Source organism: Corylus avellana, chromosome 5 (genome assembly GCF_965113065.1).
Source record: "Corylus avellana chromosome 5, dhCorAvel1.hap1.2, whole genome shotgun sequence".
Lineage (NCBI taxonomy): Eukaryota > Viridiplantae > Streptophyta > Magnoliopsida > Fagales > Betulaceae > Corylus > Corylus avellana.
The window spans coordinates 6,676,243-6,702,945 of NC_142494.1; the positions used below are offsets into that span (position 1 = coordinate 6,676,243).

General features: G+C 35.9%; 2 protein-coding genes, 2 non-coding genes and 1 pseudogene across 5 annotated transcripts; 3 read left to right on the forward strand and 2 right to left on the reverse strand.

The window, feature by feature from the left end:
• The first annotated feature begins 312 nt into the window (after window positions 1–312).
• Window positions 313–4,910, forward strand: LOC148585309 (uncharacterized). The gene is made up of 6 exons (XM_088516704.1): window positions 313–2,675; window positions 2,768–3,025; window positions 3,114–3,219; window positions 3,328–3,935; window positions 4,311–4,435; window positions 4,888–4,910. The coding sequence occupies exons 1-6, from the start codon at window positions 313–315 to the stop codon at window positions 4,908–4,910; spliced, it is 3,483 nt and encodes a 1,160-aa protein (XP_088372830.1).
• Window positions 4,911–7,382: 2,472 nt separating this feature from the next.
• Window positions 7,383–7,487, forward strand: LOC148585310 (small nucleolar RNA SNORD90). The gene has a single exon (XR_015912596.1). It is a non-coding gene; the product is annotated as a small nucleolar RNA SNORD90 (small nucleolar RNA).
• On the reverse strand, window positions 7,388–7,492 carry LOC148585311 (small nucleolar RNA SNORD90). Its single transcript, XR_015912595.1, has one exon. It is a non-coding gene; the product is annotated as a small nucleolar RNA SNORD90 (small nucleolar RNA).
• Window positions 7,493–10,384: 2,892 nt separating this feature from the next.
• LOC132183011 (desmethylxanthohumol 6'-O-methyltransferase-like) lies at window positions 10,385–11,659 on the reverse strand. Its single transcript, XM_059596396.2, has 2 exons — window positions 10,904–11,659; window positions 10,385–10,734 (listed from the first exon to the last, which is right to left on the reverse strand). Exons 1-2 carry the CDS (start codon window positions 11,657–11,659, stop codon window positions 10,435–10,437), a joined length of 1,056 nt encoding a protein of 351 aa, XP_059452379.2. The 3' UTR covers window positions 10,385–10,434.
• An 8,913-nt stretch (window positions 11,660–20,572) lies between these two features.
• LOC132169288 (ATP synthase subunit O, mitochondrial-like) lies at window positions 20,573–26,500 on the forward strand (annotated as a pseudogene). The gene is made up of 5 exons (XR_015912140.1): window positions 20,573–20,725; window positions 23,829–23,933; window positions 25,052–25,102; window positions 25,813–26,033; window positions 26,177–26,500. The product of XR_015912140.1 is annotated as an ATP synthase subunit O, mitochondrial-like (transcript).
• Window positions 26,501–26,703: the final 203 nt, after the last annotated feature.

The following is a 26,703-nucleotide window of genomic DNA, read 5'->3' on the forward strand; positions in this document are numbered from 1 at the left end:
ATATTGGATTTCATCTACACTTTCCATACAAATGCATAAATGGTTTATTAAACGAAAAAAAGAAAACCAACATTTAACCTAACTAGCTATATGTAGTTTATTTAGGGTGCCCATATGTAATTTACTTAGGTTTTGCACATTAAGATTATGTAGATGTTATAATTAAAAGTCAATTTATGTGTTTGTTTATTAAAAGTGAAAATAAAAAAATTATAACGATGTAGTTAAAGAACCACAAAAAATAAAAGAACATCTAAGTAACTAACTTAGATTTATTTAATTTATTCAGTTAGGGTCTCAGTACTTAAAGCTATGGACAAGAGTTGGATGACACAGTCTAGGGGTACAAGGGAATACAGAGACGGGTGTAGATCATTCGTGGACTTTGCAGTTAGGAACTGCACAATCCCTGATGGAAAAATTCACTGCCCCTGTAAGGTGTGTCGTAATAAGCAGCGCCACTCGCCGGATTTGGTATTTGACCATTTGACAGGGGGTAAGGGAATAATGATTGCATACAGAATTTGGTATTATCACGGGGAGAGGCCTGTTCGGGATCCTGTTGCAGTCTCTACGTCGTCTACCACGAACACGGATCAGGGTTTAGGCGCAGCACAGGGTGAAAACATGCGGTCAATGTTGCGTGATCTATTCGGCATGCACGATGTCATGGAAGACAATTGTGAGCCTGAAGTTGCGGTGCAGGGGAATGAAGAAACTGTGAATGAAGAGGCCGACGACAGTGACAGAGTAAAGTACAGTAACTTGCTTAAGAAGGCAGAGAAGCCACTTCATGATGGGACCAAACATAGCAAGCTTAGTGCTACTGTACATCTGTACAATTTAAAGTGTGTTGGCGGACTTAGTAACACAATATTTTCATCTTTTCTTGAGTTCATCAATCAGTTGTTGCCTCCTAGTGATGAAGCTTTGCCGGTTAATACATATGAGGCAAAAAAGTTTCTAAGGGACATGGGCCTCGGGTATGAGAAGATACCGGCGTGTCCTAATAATTGTATGATATTTTGGAAGAACAATAAGGATTTGGATACATGTGCTGTTTGTGGAGTATCTAAGTGGAAGGATGAAATTCAGTTGGATGAGGATGGGCAACCCATTTCATCGAGTAAGAAACGCCCGGTGAAGGTGTTGCGGTGGTTTCCACTTATACCACGGCTACAGAGATTGTTTATGCCAGAGCATACTGCTCCTTACATGAGGTGGCATGCAGAAGGCCGGACTAAGGACGGTGTATTGAGGCATCCGGCCGATGGTGAAGCGTGGAGGGCATTTGATAATTTGCATCCAGACTTCTCGGCGGACAGCAGGAACGTCAGGCTTGGACTAACCTCGGATGGATTTAATCCATTCGGAAACATGAGCACATCCCACAGCACTTGGCCTGTAATGCTTGTACCGTACAACTTGCCTCCTTGGACGTGCATAAAACAAACTTCATTTATACTATCGCTGATAATCCCGGGCCCAAAGTCACCTGGAATGGATCTAGATGTCTACCTACAACCCTTAATTGAGGAGTTACAAGAATTATGGACTGTAGGTATTCGCACATTTGACGTGTCCAAAAAAAAGAATTTTGTGCTACGAGCCCAGTTGATGTGGACAATTAATGACTTCCCGGCATACGCAGATTTGTCTGGGTGGCCTAACAGGGGTGAGAAGGCATGTCCCTGCTGTATGTACTCGACGAGGTCCAGGCGATTAAAGCACGGCAGGAAATTTTGTTATATGGGGCACAGGCGATACTTGCCTATTGATCATCCGTGGAGGAGAAATAGAACAACATTTGACGGCAAACAAGAATTTGAATGTGCCCCAGATGTGCCAAGTGGAGATGAAATTCTTAGACAATTGCAAGATATGGCATATGGAGATGAGAATGCCGGTAAGGCAAGGGCGGATAAAAAGAAAAAAGACAAGAAACGAAAGAAGAGTGGGGCGACAGAAAGAGAAGGCGATACTAGTACTGCTAACGTGTTGTGGAAGAAGAAAAGTGTTTTCTTTAGGTTGCCGTATTGGAAAGATAATCTATTACGGCACAATCTTGATGTCATGCACATTGAGAAAAATGTGATGGACAACATTCTTGGTACAATACTAGACATTCCAAAGAAAACAAAGGACAACATCCAAGCCCGCACAGACTTGCAAGAAATGGGGTTGAGACATACACTTCATCCGTACACAGGCGAGGATGGTAAAACATATATGCCCGCAGCTTGTCACACGATGTCTAAGGAAGAGAAAACTCAGTTTTTGAAAGTGCTTCGAAATGTAAGGGTGCCGGACGGATATGCCTCTAATATTTCTCGATGTGTACGACTTAGTGATTGTACGATATTCGGGTTGAAGAGCCATGATAGTCACGTAATTATGCAACAACTTCTCCCTATTGCATTGCGTGGATCATTGCCAGGAAACGTGGTAAGACCACTTGTCGGGATTTCTGCATTCTTCAAGGGCATATGTTCAACGTCATTGACACGAGATGATATGGACCGATTAGAGGGTGACATTTATGTTACTTTGTGCCAGATGGAAAGGGTCTTTCCCCCAAGCTTTTTTACTGTGATGGTTCACTTGGTCGTGCATCTTGTCCGTGAATGCCGACTAGGTGGACCGGTACAATATAGGTGGATGTATCCGGCAGAGAGGTAAAATAGCTTTACTAATATTCATATTTATGAATTTTTATTTTATATTAAATCGTCACTAATTATAATGAATGAATTATGATCGTATGTAGAAGTCTTGGGGTGTTCAAATCTAATGTCCGCAATAAAGCGGCTCCTGAGGGATGCATTGCGGAGGGCTACATAGCAACGGAGTTGGTTGCGTTCTGCTCAAGGTATCTAGACCACGCATCAACATTTCACAATAGGACTGTAAGAAACCCAGATGGTTCAAAGGGGGCGGGAACACGAGTTATCCTCGACCGTGTCACATTGACACAAATTCACCGATACATTATTTTTAACTCGGATGAGTTCCTTCAACTACGGACGTAAGTCGTGTTAGTAGTGTATACAAGTTCAATATGACCTTGAACCCTTAGTTGTGAATTATAATATAATTGAAACGTTGTATTGTAGGGTGCACATGGATACACTTAGGCGTTCATGCAGTAGGGGGCGAACGACGGAGGATCAGTTTGAAACCCAACATCATGCGCTATTCGCCGATTGGTACCGTGACTACGTAAGACTACCGTGACGTTTAACTGTTACTGACCCATTATATTTAGTTGTTGATTCATAACAACTAAAGAAACTTTCTTATGGTCAATTTTTACGTATGTGCTTACAGGTCGATCGATTGGACGATCGACAAAGGAAGGAATTAGGTCACAAACTGGTAATGCATTGTAGAGGGCCGAAGGCCACAGCGACTAGATATAACAGATATGTGATTAATGGAAAGCTGTTTCGCACTATTGCATGCGATGCTGGAAAAAGGACCCAGAATAGCGGGGTGTGCGTGCCAACAGTTGATGGTGAAACGTACTATGGAAAGTTGACGGAAATAATTGAGGTGGAGTACTTCGACAGGACTAGGTATGTTTTGTTCAAGTGCGATTGGGCGGATAACACGAGGGACAGGGGGTACAAAGTTGACGAGTATGGCATACTCCTTGTCAGCTTCAAAAACCTTGTCCACCGGGGCCAGGAAATTACTGATGAGCCGTATGTGCTAACGTCACAAGTTGACCAAGTCTTTTACGTCCAAGATGAAAGGGACCCTGATTGGGCTTGTGTTGTAAGAACTAAACCTAGGAACGTATACGACGTTGGACAAGGTGAAGGTTCTGATGATGAAAGTGTCAGCTACCACGAGTGTGAGCCGCTCCGCATGACTAGCAGTAATGAAGTGGATCCCCAGGATGACATTGACTACATCCGACAAGACTTAGATCCGTATGTGATTTAAAAAAATTTAAAACTTTAATAATATATATCGTTCACATTTATTTTGACGTATTTAATGTTATTTCTTTCTACATTGATTGGTTATATTGGTGACTTTTTTATCTATTATATACATAATTAATTGAGTATATTATGTGTTTTGCAGGTTGACATGAGTACGCGGGGGAAGAGTAGACGACGACGGTCTCCACAGATAGACGACCAGGGGTATAGACCCTTGCTCCCTGAGCATGGGGAAGGGTCTCAGCCGGTTCCCTATGATCTTGGCACTCCATGTCCTACCATGAGCGAGTTAGGTGTATGTGGACATGGTGAGGTAGAGATGATTTTTCCCCATGAGTTGAACACGGGTATACCATACAGTGAGCCATCGCAGCCAGATGATAGCGAGACACAATACTATGGGGAGCATGCGGATGATGGCTCAGGTGACTTGGAGGCCGAAGATCCTCCAGAAGTGTTGGGCGGTCGAAAACTCCGGACAATAAGTAAGTATATATGTTTAAAAAACTCAGTTTGAATATGTATAAAATTTATGTAGTTAGTATTAAATTTGAAATTAATAAATTTTGCAATTATTAATGTGTTAGGTACCAGGGGAGACGGGAGCACCCAATTTCAGGTGGTGGACATCCCACCATCAAACACTTCTGGAGGTCCCCCTTGGCCAAAAAATTGTCTGCGAGTACAATAAAGCATGGCAGCCCGTAGGGTTTAGCGGGATGAAATTCAGAAGGGAGGCCGGGAACGTCATAAGGGCAGGGACTTATGTTAAGCTCCGGGATGAATGGGAGCATGTACATCCTCGTGCGAAGGAAGATATATGGGACACCCTTATGGTATGGTTACATTTTTCCTCATATTTTAGCATATGTATTTCAATATTTTAAACATTAAAGTGTGCAATTATATTTGTAATTTGTTTGATTTATATATGCAGACTCAGTTCTACATGCCGCCTGAATACAATATTGAGGCGATTAAAAGGGACGCCTTCAAAGATATGGGCACAAAGCTGAAGAGTTGGAGACACTCTGTAAAAAAATCATTAAAAATTCAAGCGGGTGATACTCCAGACTCAGTGAAGGCGAGAATGGGTGAAGATGCCGTTAGGAGATACGACCCAGTGGACTTGAATGTCTTGTTGGCGAGATGGTGCGACCCGAAAAATCAGGTACGTCAGGAGTGTTTTCAGCAATTGGCTAGTGGAATTAATTGTAGTTTCATTAATTCTAATTGGGTTAGGCCTGACATTTTAAGACTTATATACATGTAGGAGTATGCTGCCAAGATGAAAGAATTGCGAGCAAAAAACAACACGCCTCACTGCACTGGGTCGATGAGCTATGCTAGAGTGACACATCAAGAGGTACTTATATACATATATAATCGGTTGTTTAAGTCAAAAACACGTCTTATGTTTTTTTTTGTATGCAGACCGTAGACGCGGGGGGCACTCCTCCAACTTGAGCGGAAAGTTACATCAAGACTCACACATACAAGGAAGGTGGCTATCCGAATGACGTGGTCAGAGAAAGATGTGTAAGTACTCAAGCATATATATTAACGTTCCTTATATATACGAGATACTAACTTGTTTTTTAATGTACAGGAGCTGATGCAGGAATTGGCGGCCACTGACCCGGCAAATACTGATACCGTGACGGAAGGGACGGTACGGTGGACACCTAATGACGCGTATGCTCAGGCACATGGAAATAAGCCGGAGTATGCTGGTAGGGTCCGCCAGCTGGGTGCGAATGTGCTGCCGGTGCGGGGCAGCATACATTCATACTATACACCGTCCCAGACACGGTCTCAAAATTCCTGGAGCTCCTCGTTCTCACAGATGACAGATAGAATCAGAGAACTTGAAGAGGAGCGGGCAGCACAAAAAAGTGCAATGGATGAGATGGCGAGGCAGATTGAAGCACAAAAAGCCCAGATAGCAGAGAAAGATGACATTTTTGAGGCTCGTTTCCGCCAGCTCGAGGCAATGTTCGGGTCGACGTCTGGGTCTGCGCCCCCGAGAGGTAATTCTATATTTTATTTTGTTTTTCTAACAATTGTTCACTATTAGAATAACTGTTACAAACCCCTAGTTACAGCGGTTCATTTTAAAACTTACGTATATTTGCATCGTATTATAGAATAATTTCTAATTTTTGTATTGATTATTATTGGTTCACAATTAATTCGCAGGTAATGCAAATTAGGAGTTGGAGGATGATTGTGTTGAGTAGAGCACCATAGGGCTGGTCAACACTGTTTGTTGTTTTGTATATTGTTAGATACTCCAGAAATGTTTTGTATATGCTTGTTGAGACTAATTGAAACTAATTTCTAGTAGATACTCCAGAAATGTTTTATTGTATATTTGTTTTGCCTTGTGTTAGAACGTTTTTTTCATTTATATATATGTTTTGTTATGTGTTGTGTTGAAATGTAGTGTGTGTGTTGAAATTTTGTTTGTTGGATATTGGATACATATTATTAATGAAGTTGTGTTGTGTTGGATATCTATATTGGATATAGAATTTTGTTTAATGAAATTGTGTTGTCTTGGATATATGTGTTGGATATATATATTGGATATATTACCTTGTTTAATGAAGTTGTGTTGGATATATATATTATTGGTTGTGTTGTGTTGGATATATATTGGATGTTGGATATTCGATATATATTGGATATATATTGTGTTGGATATATATTGGATGTTGGATATATATTGGATGTTGGATATTTGATATATATTGGTTGTGTTGTGTTGGATATTGGATATAGGATATAGGATATATATTGGTTGTGTTGTGTTGGATATATATTATATAGGAATATTTGATATATATTGGTTGTGTTGTGTTGGATATATATTGGATGTTGGATATTGGATATATATTGGTTGTGTTGGATATTGGATATATATTGGTTGTGTTGTGTTGGATATTGGATATAGGATATATATTGGTTGTGTTGTGTTGGATATTGGATATAGGATATATATTGGTTGTGTTGTGTTGGATATATATTGGATGTTGGATATTTGATATATATTGGTTGTGTTGTGTTGGATATATATTGGTTGTTGGATATTGGTTATATATTGGATATATATTAGATGTTGAATATATATTGGATGTTGGATGTTGGATGTAGATTATTGTAATTGAATATTTGAATGTTGGATGTTGGATGTAGATTATTGTAATTGAATATTTGAATGTTGGATGTTGGATGTAGATTACAAATATTGAAATTATTGGTTATTGTAATATCAGGATTTATTGTAATTATTGGAATTATTTTAAAAAAAAAAAAAAAAATATTTTTGACGTGTCAAATTGTGTGACACGTCAAAAACCCCCACGTACAATTTTTTGACGTGCCGGATTGACACGTCAAAATATTTTTGACGTGCCGAAATGACACGTCAAGAATATTTTTGACGTGTCAAAATGACACGTCAAAATATTTTTGACGTGTCAAAATGACACGTCAAAAACTTTTCTGACGTGTCATTTTGACACGTCAAAAATATTCTTGACGTGTCATTTTGACACGTCAAAAATATTTTTGACGTGTCATTTTCACGCGTCAAAAATATTCTTGACGTGTCATTTCGGCACGTCAAAAATATTTTTTTGACGTGCCATTTTCGACGCGTCAAAATTTTTTTGACGTGTCACTGTAGACACGTCAAAAACCCCAGTTTTTTGACACCTACCCTTTTGACGGTCGATGAACGTCAAAAACGACGCGTCAAGAGAGGTTTTTGACGTGTCAATACCATTGACACGTCAAAAACCCCCCGTCAAAAAAAAAAAAAAATTTTTGTAGTGTATCATAAAAGTTTAAACTAATAAAAAGAGATAAATTTGTTAATTTAAATAATACTTTAACAATTTTCTTCATCACGTGTAGGCTCAAAATTCTCTTTTAATAGGTAAGGTTCAACACGAAAAATATTTAATTTAAATGTGGGTAAATTGTAATTTTATATTTTAAACTCATAATATTTGATTCTAATACAATGTTAAATCACCACTTATCTAAAATATTTAAACCTTTATAAAGAAATAAATTTAATAATTTAATTTTTTTCTATTGGTCTGTATTTTGGTGTTGTTGCCCGATTGTAGGGAACAAATTAATTATAAGAGATCCTCAAATCAAGAAAATTGCGGCCAGTTGCTTTGAATTTTGGCCTACTCCATTTATGACGTTTATAAGTTTTGCATAGAAGTGATAGATACTATCCACGTTATCTTTAGCATAGAAGTGATAGATACTATCCACACGTTATCTTTCTTTTCTTTGTTTTCTAGGCATCGATCCCCACGTTATTAAGGGAAGATGAATATGATTCTTCATGATTGAAGCCAGATCCAAATATAAATTGAGAAGTGTCAGAAAAATTTTTTAAATTCAAGTGACAAGAGCTTTTAAATTTTTTTTAAAAAAAAAATGTTAAAAATCTAATTTTTTTTGTCCATTTAAATTCAATTTTAATAAAATAAAATAAAATAAAAAATGAAAAAAATATCTAAAACAACCCTATTTATTTTTGGTCTTCTTTTCTTTGATATTTTTTTTTAAAAAATGAAAATAGTATTTTTCTTCATAATGGTGACATTTTCTTAAAAAAAATGACATTATAACGAAAAAAAATACAATTTTTCAATTTTTTTAAATACTAAATAAAAGAAATACCAAAAATAGATATGGTTGCTTCTGAAATTTTTTCCATTTTTTAGTTGAGGTTTGATACGGACACAACACAAACTCAATTCATGGCCAACTTCTCTCTTACGTGTAAAAAAAATTTGAATTTGAAACCAAACAAATTGTCTTTTTTTCCAAATTTTCAGAATCCAAAAATCGTCTCTATCAATTTTTTTTTTTTTTTTTAAATGACACGTAGGAGAGAAGTTGGTCATAAGTTGGATTTATGTTGTGACCTTAACATTTTCCTTTTTATTTATTTATTTAAAAAAAAAAAAAAAGTACAGCAAAAGTTGGACTTATGTTGGGCAAAAAAGTTGAGTTTGTATCATGCCTCTTAAAAGAATGCAATTCTCTTTCGAGGAATGATAGGGACCCAACTTTTTTGCCCAACAAAAGTCCAACTTTTGCCTTATTTATTTTTAAAAAATAAAATAAAATAAAAAATGAAAAAAAATGTTTAAAGCAACCCTATCTATTTTTTGTCTTTCTTTTATTTGGTATTTTTTTAAAAATGAAAAATGATATTTTTTTTCATAATAATGTCATTTTTTTTAAGAAAATGTCATTATTATGAAGAAAAATACTATTTTTCATTTTAAAAAAAATACCAAATAAAAGAAAGACAAAAAATAGATAGGGTTGTTTTAAACATTTTTTTCATTTTTTATTTTATTTTATTTTTTAAAAATAAATAAGGCAAAAGTTGAACTTTTGTTGGGCAAAAAAGTTGGGCCTTTAGCATTTCTCTTCTCTTTCCCTTGTCTGTCACTCAGGATTTGCCACGTCAGTTTAAAAATTTTTGTATTCATTTGTTTAGCTCTCTAGCACTTCTCATATAGATTACATGACTATTAAGAGAATATTTCAAATTATGTTCGAAAAATAGAGTTTTTAAGTCAAAAACTTTTTTTTTTTTGGCAAAAGCTAAGTGAACCACCCAGATTTGTTTTTAAGTTTTTTTCTAAAACAAAAAAAATAAATAATAAATAATATTAATAGGGAATATGAAACAGGTGTCAATTGCTTATTAGTTTGACATGCAATACCGTTAAAATATTGGACTGAAATATGAACAGAAGTACGATATCCGTTCATTGGATGTATATACATCTAATGTAATACCTTATACCTCAAAAGCATAAATCCTTTTTTTTTTTTCTTTTTTTTTTTAGGCACCCGCACGTTATCAATGGAAAATGAATATGATTCTCCGTGATTTTGAACCCGCAGCTCCAACGAAAATTGATAGCAGTTAAGAGGCATATGACCCGCTTTTGAAGACTGAATTTTGTGGGAAAAAAAAAATGGCAGGTCATGCGATTAAATCATTGAAATTGATTATCATTCTTTTTCTTTTTCTTTTTTGGTACTTAATTGGATTATCTTTCTAAATAGCAGAGTTGGAATTCAATATGGGCATAGCCTAATGGTCTAGGATTTGTTCTCTCTCTACCATAAAGGAAAAGGTTGATCAATCATTAGAATATATTGATGACAAGATAATATTAAACAACAGCAACATCTGCCAAACATAACAATAAGTTAAAAACAAAATTAAAGTAAAGGCTGACAATTGGGTTTGGCCTAGTTGAGATTGTAATCCCATATAAACTAAACCCAATTATTTTCATGCCATCAGTTCTTTTTATTTTTTTTAATTTTTCCTTCTCTTTTATTGGGTTTGTTCATTTACAATAAAACCGGGCATCAAGTAACCCATGTGTTATGCCGACAACATCTTCACAACAACAATTGTATGTCACTCAGGATAGGCCTCGATAATAGATGGTATGGTTGGAATTTTGATGATTTTGTAGCGACGGAAGCCTGCTTCCTCCAATAGTTTCTTCCATTCAAGCTCAGTTCTCTCCTTTCCGCCAGTAGTGTGTGCCATCATCAACAAATCGAACGCCATGCGAGTCTCATCAAATAAACCATTACTATCATTCTCAAGAATAATATCAACAATGATAACCTTTCCACTCTTCTGTTGTATTGCTTTTCTGCAATTCTTCAAAATCTTTATGCAATGATCGTCACTCCAATCGTGTAATACCCACTGCACCAACATTAAAAGTAGGTGTAAGTGAGCATTTTCCATAATATTTATAGTAGTAGATTGTGATCTAATGGATTGCCAATTATAGTGGAAAGAAGCACTAAAAGTTTAATAGTGTACTACAAAAGAAGGTGGAACCTAATGGACTACTAAATACATATATATATACCTTCATGAAAATTGCATCGGCATTAGGAATGGCCTCAAACATGTCACCTCCAACATGAGAGACCCCTTGGCGCACGGGTGCTGTGGCGACAACATGCGGCAGATCAAAGTTAATACCTTTGATGTGTGGATGTGCTTTAACAATCTCAGCAATCATTCCTCCCGTCCCGCCTCCGACATCCACCAATGATCCTACGCAGCCAAACCCATCTTTGTATTCCGCCAGGACAACTCCCATCACAATCTTGGCCGTACACGCCATGGCATCATTGAAGATCTTGTTGAACTCAGGATTTTTTGATGCAAAGTCCCACATCTCACAGCCATGGGCCTTCTTGAATGCAATGCCCCCTTCTTTGACACATTGGCCAAGGCAATGCCACGGTGCCAGTTGCCATAAATGGTTCTCCATCAACACCATTGGCACTAGGCTTTGCTCCGCATCATGCAGAAGCCATCTTGACGTTTGTGTCAACTCGTAGAGCGTCTCCCCTCCATCCGGTGGAAGATGTTCGGTGAAGATATTTTTGCGGACTAGTGATCTCATAATACGTGCGAGATAGGGGATATCAGGAGATGAGGAATCAATCCCAGAGGCTATTTGGAGCAAAGTAATAGGGTCGCCATGAGAGTGTATAATGTCAGCAATGCGGAGCTCCACAGCACATTTCAGTGCCATAGAATCCACAAACCCGAACATTTGTTGCCAAATTTCGGCTTGGCCTTGTACCATTGCCAGTGTTTCTTTTGGTTCCATTTTCTCATTCACTCACACACAAATGCACAAATGAAATGAAGATGGTATGCACGTATATAAAGAATTGTTTGGTTGGCATGGAATACCACTTTTCAATATTTCTAATACACTGATTAATTAAGTAATTATAAGTACTTGTGAATAACGTGGTGTACTTCTTTAAACAAGAGGGCATAACCAACCGACAAATCTATTGTAGTGGAAATTCGATTCGTCCATGTCTAATTAGAGTTTTTAAAATAGTCAAGCCCATAATTTCCGGTCAACTTTTAAAATTAAATATTCTTTTATTGGTAAAAGATACTCGATAAAATACGTATGAATAAATTACGTACATCTGAATATCTGATATTACTTTTGACACGTCATGTTGAGTGCACTAAATTTATATGATCAATTTACAAATGGTGAGTGTACAAGAGTTCAAGAAAAAAAAAAAAAAAACAAAACAAAACAAAACAAAAAAGAGTTCAAAAATAGGCATGGCAATAGTTCTATTTTTATTTTTATTTTTAAAAAGCAGCTCATTAATAGTTAATCCCAAGTTTAATTAATAATTAATATATATGTAAATGATTGTACAAACGATATGACAAAATTGTAAGTTCTTGAACTAGCGTCAGCTAGGACGTCAAATAGGGTCTTGACACAATGTGTTATTGAAGACTTGTAGAATCCAACCCGAGAGCACCATCCGCTAGACATCTTGAAATCTGCTCAAGTAGGGATTTTTGGTGTAAGTATTATTGTGAGTGTTGTGTCATGCATTGATAAAGTATAAAGAAAAAAGAATAGTTAAGTGCAATGTCTAATTTCCTTCCTTTTAGTTGTTAAACTGTCACTTATTTCATGACGATTGTAGAGAACAAAGAACAAAGAACAAAGATCCTCAAATCTAGGCAAGTAGGGTCGGTTTCTACTACTTGCATGTCTTTTTATTTGGTTTGAATTGTAGCGTACTCCATTTATAACGTTTAAAATTGTTTGGTCCAATCGCATGGTGCATGCCTTGGCTGGTCCTAGAAGTGATAGATACTATATACATACACGTTATCTTTCTTTTTTTTTTTTTTTTTTTTTCCAGGCCCACGTTATTAATGGAAAATGAATATGATTTTTCTTGATTTTGAACCCGCAGCTAAATTATAGTATTTTTGGCATTACTACGTAAATATATATTCATTACATGAGTGTACATATTTATATGAAAACTTGTAATTATAAGAATTCAAAATATCTCTATCACGTTAGGAAGCTTACACTTTTAAATGAATATAAATATACAGATCTAAATTTTTGTTCAAACTCCGTAAGTTTAAAAAAATGAAAAGTGAAATGAATTCGAGTTGAGTTTATTAGAATTGACCTTGAGCTTTTATGAACAATCAGGTTCATATATAACCCTAAAAGAATCAATTTGAAAAACGAGTATAATCCAATAAACCAATTGTCAAAATTGAAAACCTTTAGATTCAGTTGAAATTTTTAGAAAATATAGGGAGAAATTATGATTTTATTTTTATTTTTATTTTTTCCTTTAGTAAATGCTCCCATTTCATGGGTTCAAAAAGGTTCACTCTTCACGTTTCAAAGTCCAAATCACATCACATGTAATCTTCTAGTACATCGGAGTACTAGGAGCAAATTTGCTTGATCAAGTGAGCTAATTATAACCTTTTTTAAACTAGGGATTGAATTTTTGTTAAGGGATCAAGCAATTCCTTCTGTGCGGCTTCTAACGAGTAAGTATTACTATAATCACACTTTGATAAGATAGCCAAAATTGATTTCCCTCGTACCGTTTTAAAAAAATAAAATAAAATAAAATCATGCATTTGCGTTTAGGAAATGGGAAACATTACTTTTTGGGAAAACTTTATTGAATACCCCCGAACTTCTACTCATTTTGAAATCTCTCAATTTAGTCTTCTAAACTTTCAATTACTCTTAATTTAGATCCCTCCATCAGATTTAAAACGTTAAAAGTGAGACAATAACGTTTATACCCCTAACTTTTAAAAAAAATTCTACATTTACCCTTATTTTCAAATTAACAAAATAAAATAATATAAAAAATAAAAATTCTTGCCGAGACCCACGCTGTGACCAGAGAGACCCACGCGGGTCACTGGCCAGAGACCCAGAGACCCACGTGGGTCTCAGGCATAGACCCACGCGGGTGCGTTTCCTCTTACTTTTTGGTTTTTGTTTTTTTGCTTTTGAATAATTAGTCTTTTCAGAATAATTAATAAATCAGAACGCAATAAACCAAAAGCAATTTTTCAGAATAAGAGCACTCACTGCCACTTGCATTCAAAAAATATTATAAGCTTATTGTTTATTTTGGTCCAATTCTCTAGTAACTTGTTATCGATCACATCAACAAGATTTGCAAGATCCTTTGCTTTTAGGCAACGGAAAACATTACCTTTTTTTTGAAAACTTTCTGGGAAAATTTATAAAGAATCGATTTGTTACGAACATACCATGTGTCTTCCAATGAAACTGGAATAATCTTTTATTAATCTTTTATTCAAATTTATTCTAAATCTTTGGCTCACTGCCAACTTTGCCGGATAAATAGGTTGTCGAGTTTGCTTCCCTCTTCTCTTGATATGACCAATAGACTAGTTTTACATACTATTCTAAACAAATTTGGTGTCTTCAATCAGCTGTATGTACTGCTTCCAACTTTTTTCTCCCCTCCTCACTGCCTGCACAATTATTAATACATCTCCTTCAATTCAAGATCTATTGTAAATCTAAATCTCGACTAAATACCACATATGTCCAAACCTTGATTAGAAAAAAAAAAATGTCCAAACTTCCAAGGCTTCCATTATTGTGGGATCTGAAATATAGGTTTTGTAAAACACATTACTTGCCTAGTAATACATCTCCTTCAATCAATCAAGACCTATTGTAAACCTAAACCTCGACTAAATGCCACATATGTCCAAACTTTGATTAGAAAAAAAAAAGTCCAAACTTCCAAGGCTTTCCATTATTGTGGGGTCTAAAATATAGGGTTTTGTAAAACACTTTACTTGCCCTTCATCATCTTTTTTTGAAACAGTTTAATCTCGTTCATTGATAAACGATCATAAAGTTCAAACAACACAGAGCAAAGCTCTGAAACAACCATAGCCGAAGCTACGAGATTACAAGTGTCAAAGATGACGTATTACATTCCAAACTCATACAAAATCCGCAAACCTATGACTAATTTTCAAATAAAATAGCAAATCTGCGCCAAACAGACTTAAATCAATGCATAGGTAACTCTTATTCATCGATATTGAGAGTAGAGAACCACAAGCCAAAACTCATCATCCTCGACCCGGAAGCCAGGATAACGTTCACATCCAAAACCCAAAGGTCTAGACCACATTAACTACCCCGAAAGGCATCAGGCAGGCATATCGAGAGAGACGACCGAGCATTATTACAAGCAAAAACAAAACCGATACATGGAAAAAAAATAAGACAAAGAACAAAACAAAAGGAAAGGCAGACAAAATTACAGGGAAATAACAAACAAACAAAAAAAAAAAACACACTAATTAAGAGGATGACAGCAGCCGGAAAGAAGAGCCGATCGCTCACTCGCCTAAAACTGAAAATGGAAGGGGGTGTTGGAAGCTCATCGCAGTGGGGGGGGGCGCGAGAAAAAGGCCTAGCAGAGGACGATGGGAAGCGGAGCAGGCGTGGAGGAGATCGGCGGCGCACTCAAACGGAGGGAGAAGTTTAAGTGAAACCCCATGAGCATCACCCACAAAGACACTACAAAAACGTTGATATTTAGTTACAGTAGTTTAGTAACGTGTTAACCCTGTTAACACGTTACTAAATGTTAGTAACGTGTATATAGTAACGTGTCTGGAGTGTTAGGAATTTGGATGTTGCTAAATCCAGTTTAGTAACGTTTCAAGACTGACACGTTACTACTTAGTAACGTGTCAGTTTTTGATATGTTACTAAGTATTAGTAACGTGTCAATACTAACACGTTACAACTTTTTGTAACATGTCAGTTTTTGACACGTTACTAAGTATTAGTAATGTGTCTAAAATGACAAGTTACTAATTCGTGCATAATTTTTTTTTTTTTTTTCAAATTAATTTCTCCAAAATTTGTTTATTTGTACACCTGATTGTCAACATACATTTCTCAACATACATCATCAATTGCTATCAACATACGTACATCTATTTCTCAACATACATCATTAATTGCTATCAACATACATCAATTTCTCAAGTCGTATCCCAACATTGTCCACAACATATATCCATTTCATGTCCAAAAAACATACATAGATGTACATCATTGTCTATATACAACAGCAATGTTAATAAACAAATAATTATAACTATATACATTAACAAAACCTTAAACATACAACTTAAGTGATTCGTGAATACATTACGTACAAACACCCCAACAAAAAATCTGGTGAACACCATCATGACGGGTTGACTTCTCCGCACTCACTGCAAATGATTACATAACAATCAGTCAGCAAACAAACACTCGAACAATCAATCAGGAATCATCAAGTCCTAAGCGATTAGCTTCGTCAAACTATACGAAGGTCATACTTAACAATATTCAGGTTAAGTGATGTGTATGAACAGACGATAAATAACTTCAATGCTATAGCTACACTACCAACACACACCTCGGGGTATATACATAGTTTCAATGATAATCCATTCAAACTGTGAAAATGATCTAAAATTACGAAGCATACATATGATCTACGCGTATCCAGCATTTCCACAACCACAACACATATTAATTTGTATTCCTAATTTTCAAGTATTTTGAGTTAAGTATATACGCTATTTATAAATATTTGATAATAACTTGTCTGAAATAAGTCATATGAATACATACGGGCTTACTGAACCAATGGTACAATGTCTTGATAAGCGAGACTTTTGTCCACTCGGGGGCCGTTGTGGGTTTTCGTTTTGATTGCCATCCTCAGCTTCTAGCCTTACGTCATCTACACATATTACAGTATAAATGTGTTATACACATGCATGTGTTCCAAAAACATACGAACAAAGTGTGATTACCAAACAAATTTATTAACTATTAAAATGATAGTCATTTCAAAAGTTACTCGTATTACGTAAAGAAAAACAAAAACTAATATAGTTTTACCTGGTCCGCTAGCTACTGAGGACCTCACAATCGCACGGACTGGGGACTCTAAGTCCTACGGAGCTCTAACATTGGTCACCTCCGGCTCGGAGACATGTCTCGAGTCCTCAAGCACACAAAATCGGGCCTCATACGCCGCCATCTGTACAGCCATCTGTGAGGTAACCTGTTGGGTCACCTCCGCAGTAATCTCAGCCCTCTGCTGGGCCAACTGTGCAGCCATATGTATCCTATGCTGCTCCCTTTCAGCTTCGAGTGCTCTTTCAATCATTTGCGGGACATTGGAGCTTTTTGGGTTCTGTGAGGATGGTTTATGTAAGAGTAGATGTAGCCGGGCGCAGGAAGAATATTCTTACTAACCCCCCGAACACGACCCGCATATTCCGGCTTAGAGTTGTGCGCTTGGGCATATGCGTCGTTCGGTGCCCACCGAATAGTCCCATGAGGAGCGTTTACCAATTCTGCAGGATCGTTTTCCAATAGCTCCTCCAGCATCAACTGTATGTTACATTATATCCAATCATTGTTATTTATGTGTTAATCATAAATAAGTTTTCTATACGCAAATACAAATAAAAAGATGAAGGGTGTAAACAACATACAACTCTCGCCTCGACCTCCCGATTTGGGAAGGTACCGTCTGTCTTTCGGTGGGTCTTGATGTAAGCCTTCGCTCGCGTAACAGCTTTGCCTGTATTAATTAGCTGCAATTAAAAACCCACAACACGATCCATATGTTAGTAGGTATATTAAATTAATGATGACATATATATGTATATAAATGGTAAATGACAGACATACCTTCTTATTGCATAACCTTGCCAAGCTCTTCGAGCCTGTGCAGTGTGGTGTGTTGTTCTTGGCTCGTATCTCTCTCATATGCTGAGCATAGTCCTACGCGTACACAACTCATATACGTTATTAATTTGTGACACTTCTTCATAATATTAAACCGTTACTGAAACTACGCAATTAAAATTAACTTAGTGACCTATTTGATACGCTGGATCGCACCATTACTCCAACAATATATCCACGTCTGCGCTGTTGTACTCTTTAAGGAGCTCGGACATCCTTTGCTTCACTATCGCAGGCGTCTCACCTCGTTGAATACGAAGTTTCGCTCTAAAGTCATGTCTCCAATGCCTCAACTTGTTGCCTATGTCACGGAATGCGTCCTTCTTGATCGCCGCAATGTCCAAGCCAGGTGGGATATAGAACTGCGTTTGCATAAGTTTGAAATTGAGAAATTATGACACGTACATTATACTTTCCCCATCAACTAATCGTTTCACACAATAAGTTAAATAGCTGCTATGTACATATGATTGTAAATTAAGAATTTCGTAACGTTTCACGTACCATCAATGAGCTCCACAAATCCTCCTTCGTGTTGTCGGGTACCTTCAACCAGTCATCAGATATCCTGAGGAAAGCCCCGCCCCTGACAGTTTTGCCCATCACCCATCTAAATTTTGACTCGCTTAGTCCTACTGGCTGCCACGATCCATTATACTCCATCACAATCCTTTTCCTGAGGGGGATGCCCCATACCTTGTGCGACGAATTTATATGCAACACTTCAATATTATCATGTGAATCTGCATTGATGTTTAACACACACAAAATGAAAAAATACCAACATTAATCGAAAGTGAATGCATATATATAGACTAAAAATATATAAACAAATACATACATATTGCAACATTGACTAGCATACATACCTATCGTCCGAACCTCTTTGACACCCAACACTTGCCCAGCAGGTCCAGCAGGCTGGCCGTCCAATAAGTCATCTGTCTCATCCTCAATGTCCTCATCGGCCTGCGTATCACTATCATCCACGCGTGCTCTGCTGTATGGCGGGTGATCAAAAAAGTCGTGCAGCAACCGACCCAACTAGGTCAAATTCGCCGGCGAGGATTACAAATCCAGAGATTGCCCGAACTGGGTAAGGCCTGTCCGACGGGATGGGTCAAGCAAATCCGGGTCTATTTGACTTGAGGAGCCTGGAATATCTTCAATGTTGAAGATATAATTATGTGTCGCAGAGGGTTGCTCGTCTACATGCTCTGGAAGTATCAGTCGATACCCTGGCTGTTGACTCAGTAGCATAGCAATGTCCTGCGCCTTATTGTCATTAGGGTCGAACGGTCTCGACCCACGTCCACCTGTAGTCTGTCGCATAGAAGACAGTGTCCCTCGTCCTCTTTTTGTCCTCCCTCGAGTACTCATTCTACCCTGCGAAATAAACGAGCGAGGGATTAGTAATCTGTACAATGTATCAGATATGCAATCAATGTTTAAATATACGCCATCAAACCAATGAATGACAATCAATGTATAAATAGATAACAAAGCTTTACATGTACACAATATTCAAATATAATATGATAACATACGCTTCGTATAAATATACGCTTCGTATGGAAGAAATGTAATAGTTGAAAGCATTCATGCTGACAAACAAAATAATTGACTTAAAAAAATATATATATATTTCAACCAAAAAAATGCCGAATATCTCGCCATTGTTTATATTACGGTCCATGCAACATTATAAGGCCAGCCCCATTACACTTATAATGTAGTTAAACTGTAAATACAATTTGGTTTTTATTACATTTTTATATTGTTATTTAATGCACTTGTTATATAATGTTAATTGTGCAGTACGTGCTTAGTGTTAATTAGCTTGGTTGGTATTGGTCCCAAGGATTCTAAATGGGGATTTGAGGATTTCTGTGTGGGACTTTTCCATCTTGATTTCTAAAGTTCGTTCTCTCTTAGTCTTTGGTAAGAAAAGTAAATGTGAGAGAGAGAGTTTGATTTGAATTAAAAAAACGTGAACTTAATTTTTTTTAAATGATATACACGTGTTGTTCTACTCCTAAATCTCTTTTTCTTTAATAATTAATTAAGAGTTAAGTAATGTTCAAAAAAATAATTAAGAGTTAAGTATGTTATTACAACATAAGAAAGGCAAGTCCAATCAACATTAGTGGCTTATATATACAGAAAAGAATTATTTTCTCCATTTACGTTCCTTCCTTCTCTGCTAGCTAATATTTCATCATCCATGGCCAGAGTTCACATATATATCCTGCATTCTAGCTTTCTTTTTCTTCTCTAATCTATGCTTTTGCTTAAATCCAAAAAACCTAGACTCATCATCAATTACAGGCGAATGGTCTACTTCTGGAGCTACCCGGTATGGCATTTGTAGCAGATACACATACATAGGCTTCTCTTCTTTCTTTCTTTTTTTCAGCAAAATAAATTGTGTATATCAGGAAATCAAACAATATATATATATATATATATATATGCCATTCAAAAGCCTAAAAATTAACTAATAATATGCTATTCAAACAATAATATCAGGAAATCAAACAAAAGCCTAAAAATTAACGAATAATATGCCATTCAAACAATAATATCAGGAAATCAAATAAAAGCCTAAAAATTAACGAATGGCTTTTGAAAATCAAACATCGAATATGCCATTCAAATGCCTAAAGGTCATTTCTAAACAAATTTGAGAAATTAAAATGGGTTTTTTTTTTTTTTTTTTTTTTTTTTTTTTTTTTTCACTCGTATATCAAATTTCTCAAACATCAAATTTGAGAAATTTGAGTATATATATACCTACAGTATAATATTGGAGAGGGAGAGAGTGTCGGAGAGTCACCTGGGTTCGACGCCGCCGGAGCGATAGAGGCTGCCGGGAGGGAGACAATGCCGGCCAAAGTAGAAGAGAGAAAACGAGCGAGGGAGAGAGGAGGGCGTACGTGCGCGTGGGAGGAGCTAGAAGCAGAAAGAGAGAACGCCGGAGGAGAACCAAACAGCCGGAGGAGGAAGAGAGAAAAATCACTGTTTGGGAGGGGTATAGTGCTCGCGCGCTGGAGGGAAAGAAGAGGAAGAAGAAAAAGAAGAGGAAAAAAAAAAAGAAAAAAAAAGGAGGACAAATTGGGGGAAAAGTGGAAAACAAATTACACTGAGAGCTGGGATTAATTGTGAAAAATCCCAGCTGGTCAAAACAAATTAGTAACGTGCCACGTGTGACACGTTACTAATTGGTAACGTGCCACACGAATTGGCAACGTGCCACACGTGCACTACAAGAAACTGACTCATCAGGGGCGACTTATTAGGGGCGACTTTATAGTTGCCCCTAATACTCAACTATTAGGGGCAACTTTTAGGGGCGACTTTTAAAAGTCGCCCCTAATAGTTAATTATTAGCGTCCACATAAAAGTGGACGCTAATAATGGGTCGAAAGGTTGACTATTAGCGTCCACTTTATAGTGGATGCTAGAAAGTCGACCCTAATATACACGCGGGAATTATTAAAGGGGCGCGAAAAAATTAAAGGGCAAAAAAAAAACTTTTAGCGTCCACATTAGTCGACCCTGATAGTACACCAATAGCGTCCACTTAAGTGGACGCTAAAAAAAAAAAAAAAAAAAAAAAAAAAGATCAATAGGGTCGACCCTAAAGGGTACGTAGAAAAAATTTAAAAAAATAAAATTAAAAATTAAAATTGATGAGCAATAGCGTCCACTAAAAGTGGACGCTGAAGATGCATCATTAAGGTCGACTTTGAAAGTCGACCCTAATGCTTAACTATTAGGGGCAACTTTATCGCCCCTAAAGAGTAGGTAAAAAAAATTAAAAATTAAAATTGATGGGCAATAGCGTTCACTACAAGTGGACGCTGAAGATGCATCATTAGGGTCGACTTTCAAAGTCGACCCTAATGCTTAACTATTAGGGGCGATAAAGTCGCCCCTAAAGAGTAGGTAAAAAAAAAATTAAAAAAAATTAAAAATTAAAATTGATGAACAATAGCGTCCACTAAAAGTGGACACTGAAGATGGATCAATAGGGTCGACTTTCTAATGCTTAACTATTAGGGGCAACTTTATCGCCCCTAAAGAGTAGGTAAAAAAAATTTAAAAAAATAAAAAATTAAAATTGATGAGCAATAGCGTCCACTAAAAGTGGACGCTGAAGATGCATCATTAGGGTCGACTCTGAAAGTCGACCCTAATGCCTAATTATTAGGGGCGACTTTATCGCCCCTAAAGAGTAGGTAAAAAAAAATTAAAAAAAATAAAAAATTAAAATTGATGAGCAATAGCGTCCACTAAAAGTGGACGCTGAAGACGCATCATTAGGGTCGACTTTCAAAGTCGACCCTAATGCTTAACTATTAGGGGCGATAAACTCGACCCTAAAGAGTAGGTAGAAAAATAAAAATAAAAATAAAAAAATAAAATTGATGGGCAATAGCGTCCACTAAAAGTGGACGCTAATACTTAAGTATTAGGGTCGACTTTGAAAGTCGCCCCTAATAGTTAAGTATTAGGGTCGACTTTGTGGACGCTAAAGAGTATGTAAAAAAATAAAAATAAAATAAAATTAATGGTCTAAAAAAAATGAAATTATAAATTATAAATTATATATTTTCTAAAAAATAAAAATAAACTTTTATAAAATTATAAATTCTCTCTTAATTTGAAATTAAAACTTTTATAAAATTAAACGCTAATAAAAAATGAAAAATTAGTTCGATCGAACATTCAGTTCAACTCTAAGCATTTTATATTATATTAGTGTATTAGTTATAAAATGTTATTTCCCAAAAATTTACCTCCGATAATATGTCATTATTTATTTTATATAAATTATCAGATATTCGATCGATCGTGATAGGATCAAATGATTGATCAAACTTCAAACAAATTAAAGGTTCGTTCAAACATCCGTTTGGTCCTAGTGCATTTGTTCGATCGATCATGATAGAATCAATGATCGATCAAACTTGAAACAATTGAAATTGAAGGTTTGATCGAATATCCGATCAATCATAATGAATTAGTTCGATTGATTGTGATAAGATCAAATGATTGAAACAATTGAAATTGAAATTGAATTAATTCGATTGATCGTGATAGGATTAAATGATCGATCAAACATCTGATCGATCCTAATGAATTAGTTCGATTGATCGTGATAAGATCAAATGTTTGATCGAACATCCGATCGATCCTAGTGAATTAGTTCGATTGATCGTGATAAGATCAAATGATTGATCAAACATTTGATCGATCATAGTGAATTAGTTCGATTGATTGTGATAGGATCAAACATCTGATCAAAAATCCGATCGATCCAAGTGAATTAGTTCGATTGATCGTGATAGAATCAAATGATCAATCAAATGTTCGATCGAAAATCCGATCGATCAAACATCCAATCGATCCTAGTGAATTAGTTTGATTGATCGTGATAAGATCAAACATCTGATCGAAAATCCAATCGATCCTAGTGAATTAGTTCGATTGATCGTAATAGAATCAATTGATCGATCAAACATCCGATTGATCCTAATGAATTAGTTAGATTGATCATGATAAGATCAATTGATCGATCAAACTGAATACAATTGAAAGTTCAATCGAACATTCAATTGAACTATAAGCTTTTTATATTATCTTAATTAGTGCATTAGTTATATTATCTTTGGATTTTGTATTGATCTTATAATTAATTATAAGATAAATATCAACTTAATGATCTTTATTATAAAAATTTATTAAACGGAAATTATTAGTTAATATTATAATAATAAAAACATATTACAGAATAAAATAAAGAAAAACAAAAATAAATAAAATAAATAAAAATTAAAAAATTATAAGTATAATTTTTTTTTTTTAAAAAAAAATAAATAAATTTGAGGCTCATTTAGTCGCCCCTATTGAGTGCGAAAAATAAGCGCCATCCAGTGGCGGGTATCTGAAATTTTCGGATCAAAAATTTCATAAACCGCGTCTTTTTCCCCAAACCTTCAAAACACCAGAATCCTCCCTAACACCCCTCTCACTCACTTCCCTCATCACTCTCACTCTCAATCTCTCTACCGCTGCTCTCCCAAACTTTGACCGATGAAAGCTTTCATACAAGGCTTTGCTGAGAAGCTGAAAGAGGGAGAGAGAGAGAGAGAGAGGGAGAGAGAAAGAAAGAGAGAGGGTGGATCGTTCGGGGAAGCCAGAGAAGAAAAAGAAAAAGAAGGGGAGAAAAATCCTCGAGGTAACCTCTTTAAACTTTACATTTTTGCAATTTTTGTGTTAATTTTTGGGTTTTGTTTGATGTGTTTGTATCCATTGCGAATTTGGGGTTGGATTAGTGACTGTATTCTTTCGATTTTTTGGTAGTGCGGTTTCAGTTTACCCTCGGTTTGATTGCCGAGAAAGTGGAGGGAAAGATAAATGCTATTTGGGTATTTTGGTGTTTGATGTTTCTGGTTCTGAAAGATAGAAAATTTGTTATTGATTAAAGGATTAATGGTTCATTAACAGACAACCTGGTTGTTTTATTTATTATTATTATTATTATTATTATTATTATTATTATTTTGGTTTTTATTTGATGTGTTTGTTTCTGATGTGGTTTAGGGTTAGATTAGTGACTTTATTTTGTCAAGAGTTTGCAATGCAGTGTGGGTTACTCTTTGTTTGGTTTCTGAGAAAGTGGTTGATGTTCCTTGTTCCGAACGAGGAGATGTTTATTGACCAACCAAATAATTGTATTAGAAATGGGTGCCAAGTTATTCATCAAAAGGAAAAAGGGTGCCAAGTTGATTTCTTGTTTCAACCAAAAAGAGAAATCCTTCGTTCCTTAGCAAAGAAATTTGTGATTGAAGAAGTTGAATCCTTCTATCCTCTGACATATTCTCAATTATTAAGTTGGCTTCTCGGCTTTTCTGTGCAAAATGTGTCAATTAATGTATTTGAAAACATGTCAATTTGCATTACCACTGCAGGGTGAGAATTAGTGATATATTTAATCTTTGTTGCTTTTTCAAAATCAGCAAGGTCAATAAGCTATAATCTTTAATTAATGCTATTTCTTCTCCTAAATTTATATGAAATGTTAATCATTCATTGACGGCCCATTTTGTAGACCTTAATCACAGTTATGTGCTAAAGCTGTTATTTCTCTTTGATGTTGTGAGGAAGTATCTGTGGATAAATCAGTCTGCAGGTGTTAATATGTTAAAGCATTTTCTGTTCTGAGGTTTTCAAAGAGTGCTTTGCTTGATAAAATTAAATTACAAGTTCCAGTTAATCAAGTCTATGCATTTGTTTGCTTAATTGTTCATTGTGTTGTTTGTGTGCTGTCTAATTAGTGGCTAGTCTTGCATGCAGTTCTCAAGGAATTATGCCACTACCACTGGGCAAAAGGAAGAGAAGGTTAAGGTAATTGAACTTGTTAGCCTTCAACACGTTCTGGGGTACTTTCCAATATGGTAGACTTCGAAGAAAAGAATTGTTTTGAAGGATCAAATATACGTTAAAAAATATATGATAATTTTTTTCTCTATATTTCCTCATTGTGTGCTTTGTTCTAGTTGTTTGGGAGATACATGTATCAGTCTTACAAATTTGCCCTGCATCAAACATTTACGTTGATTTAAGTGGAACATAGTGATATGATTAAAGAATTGCAGTTGAAAGTGAGATTATTCACATATTTATTAATGTTGAAGCTCAAACATATATTCTGATTTGGGGAATGATAGCTGGCACGTAATACTGACCAAAATTTCACTTTTTTTTTTTTTTCTTTCTCTTGGCCTATGTTAAATTTTTTTTTTTTTTTAGTATTAATTTAGCTATTAAACTTATGCATGTTCAAAAGCAAATGTAAGGTCTAACCACTAGCCCTTGTAGCGATTGGGGAGGGTGAAGGCTACCCCATTAGGTAGCCTGCCATTATTGTTTGGTTTTAAAAAAAACTATCAATACTCAACAGATCTTACATAGATGTGTAACTTCACACATGTAGCACACAATGAAATTCAGTTTACTCTCTGTTATGATTTGTTTATTGTTTTCGTATTTCGTGTCAGATCCCATCATATGGATTTTGTTTTATCTTGCTTTGTTGCTTCTCCTTGAAATTACAGGTGCCTCTAGCTATGTTTGGGGGATCTGGTAACTATGCATCTGCATTATACATAGCGGCAGTAAAAGGAAATGTCTGGAAAAGGTTGAGTCTGAGCTTCTTGACCTTGTAGAGGCTTCTAAGAAAAGTCCGACCTTTGCTCAGTTCGCAAGGGATCTCTCAGTCCCAGCAGATACAAGAGTGAAGAGTTTAAATTTTCTGATCTGACAAAGAATTTCTTGGGTATGAAGAGTTGTACTTTGTGGTTGACCTCACGATTTTACTGATTCTATGCATTATGCTGATTCATAATCTAAATGCATATTCTGGCAAGAATCTGACTTAGACATACTATGATGTATGCAATCCTTTGTAATTTCTTGTAGCTTTGTTGGCTGAGAATGGGAGGCTGACACATATAGATAGCATCACTAAGAGATTTGTGGAGTTGACCATGGCTCATAAGGGAGAAGTGAAAGTAATAAAACTAGGTGGAGGCGAGAAGCTGAGAACATTACCTTTCTTTACCTTATGAGGATATATAGTACTTCTATCTAACACAAGAGCTATGTGCCATGACCCTTCAAGATCACATATCTAACCCATCCTACAATCCATTTAATATGCTCATTCAAACATTTGATAATATTGTTGGTTGGAGTTTTGTTTTCATGATGCCCTTGCAGATATTTCATCAACCGATTGTTCTAGTTAGTTATTCCTTGGTTGCTTAATCTGTGGAAGATAAATCTTACTATTTCAGACAACCAACCTTAACAATTTGTCAATCAATTCAAAGAGTTCAATAAAAGAGGAGGCTTTCATGTGAACAAGCATGTCAGAAGGAAAAAAAAGAAAGAAAGAAAGCTTTAAACGGACTATATGTACATTGATGTTTTGAATTTTTTTAGCC

Coding starts and splice junctions, on each gene's coding strand:
- LOC148585309 (XM_088516704.1), top strand. CDS start 313: ATGGACAAGAGTTGGATGACACAGTCTAGGGGTACAAGGGAATACAGA. Junction 3,026..3,113: donor GAGTTCCTTCAACTACGGAC/GTAAGTCGTGTT, acceptor GTTGTATTGTAG/GGTGCACATGGATACACTTA. Junction 3,936..4,310: donor ATCCGACAAGACTTAGATCC/GTATGTGATTTA, acceptor TATACCATACAG/TGAGCCATCGCAGCCAGATG.
- LOC132183011 (XM_059596396.2), bottom strand. CDS start 11,659: ATGGAACCAAAAGAAACACTGGCAATGGTACAAGGCCAAGCCGAAATT. Junction 10,735..10,903: donor CCGATGCAATTTTCATGAAG/GTATATATATAT, acceptor ATGTTGGTGCAG/TGGGTATTACACGATTGGAG.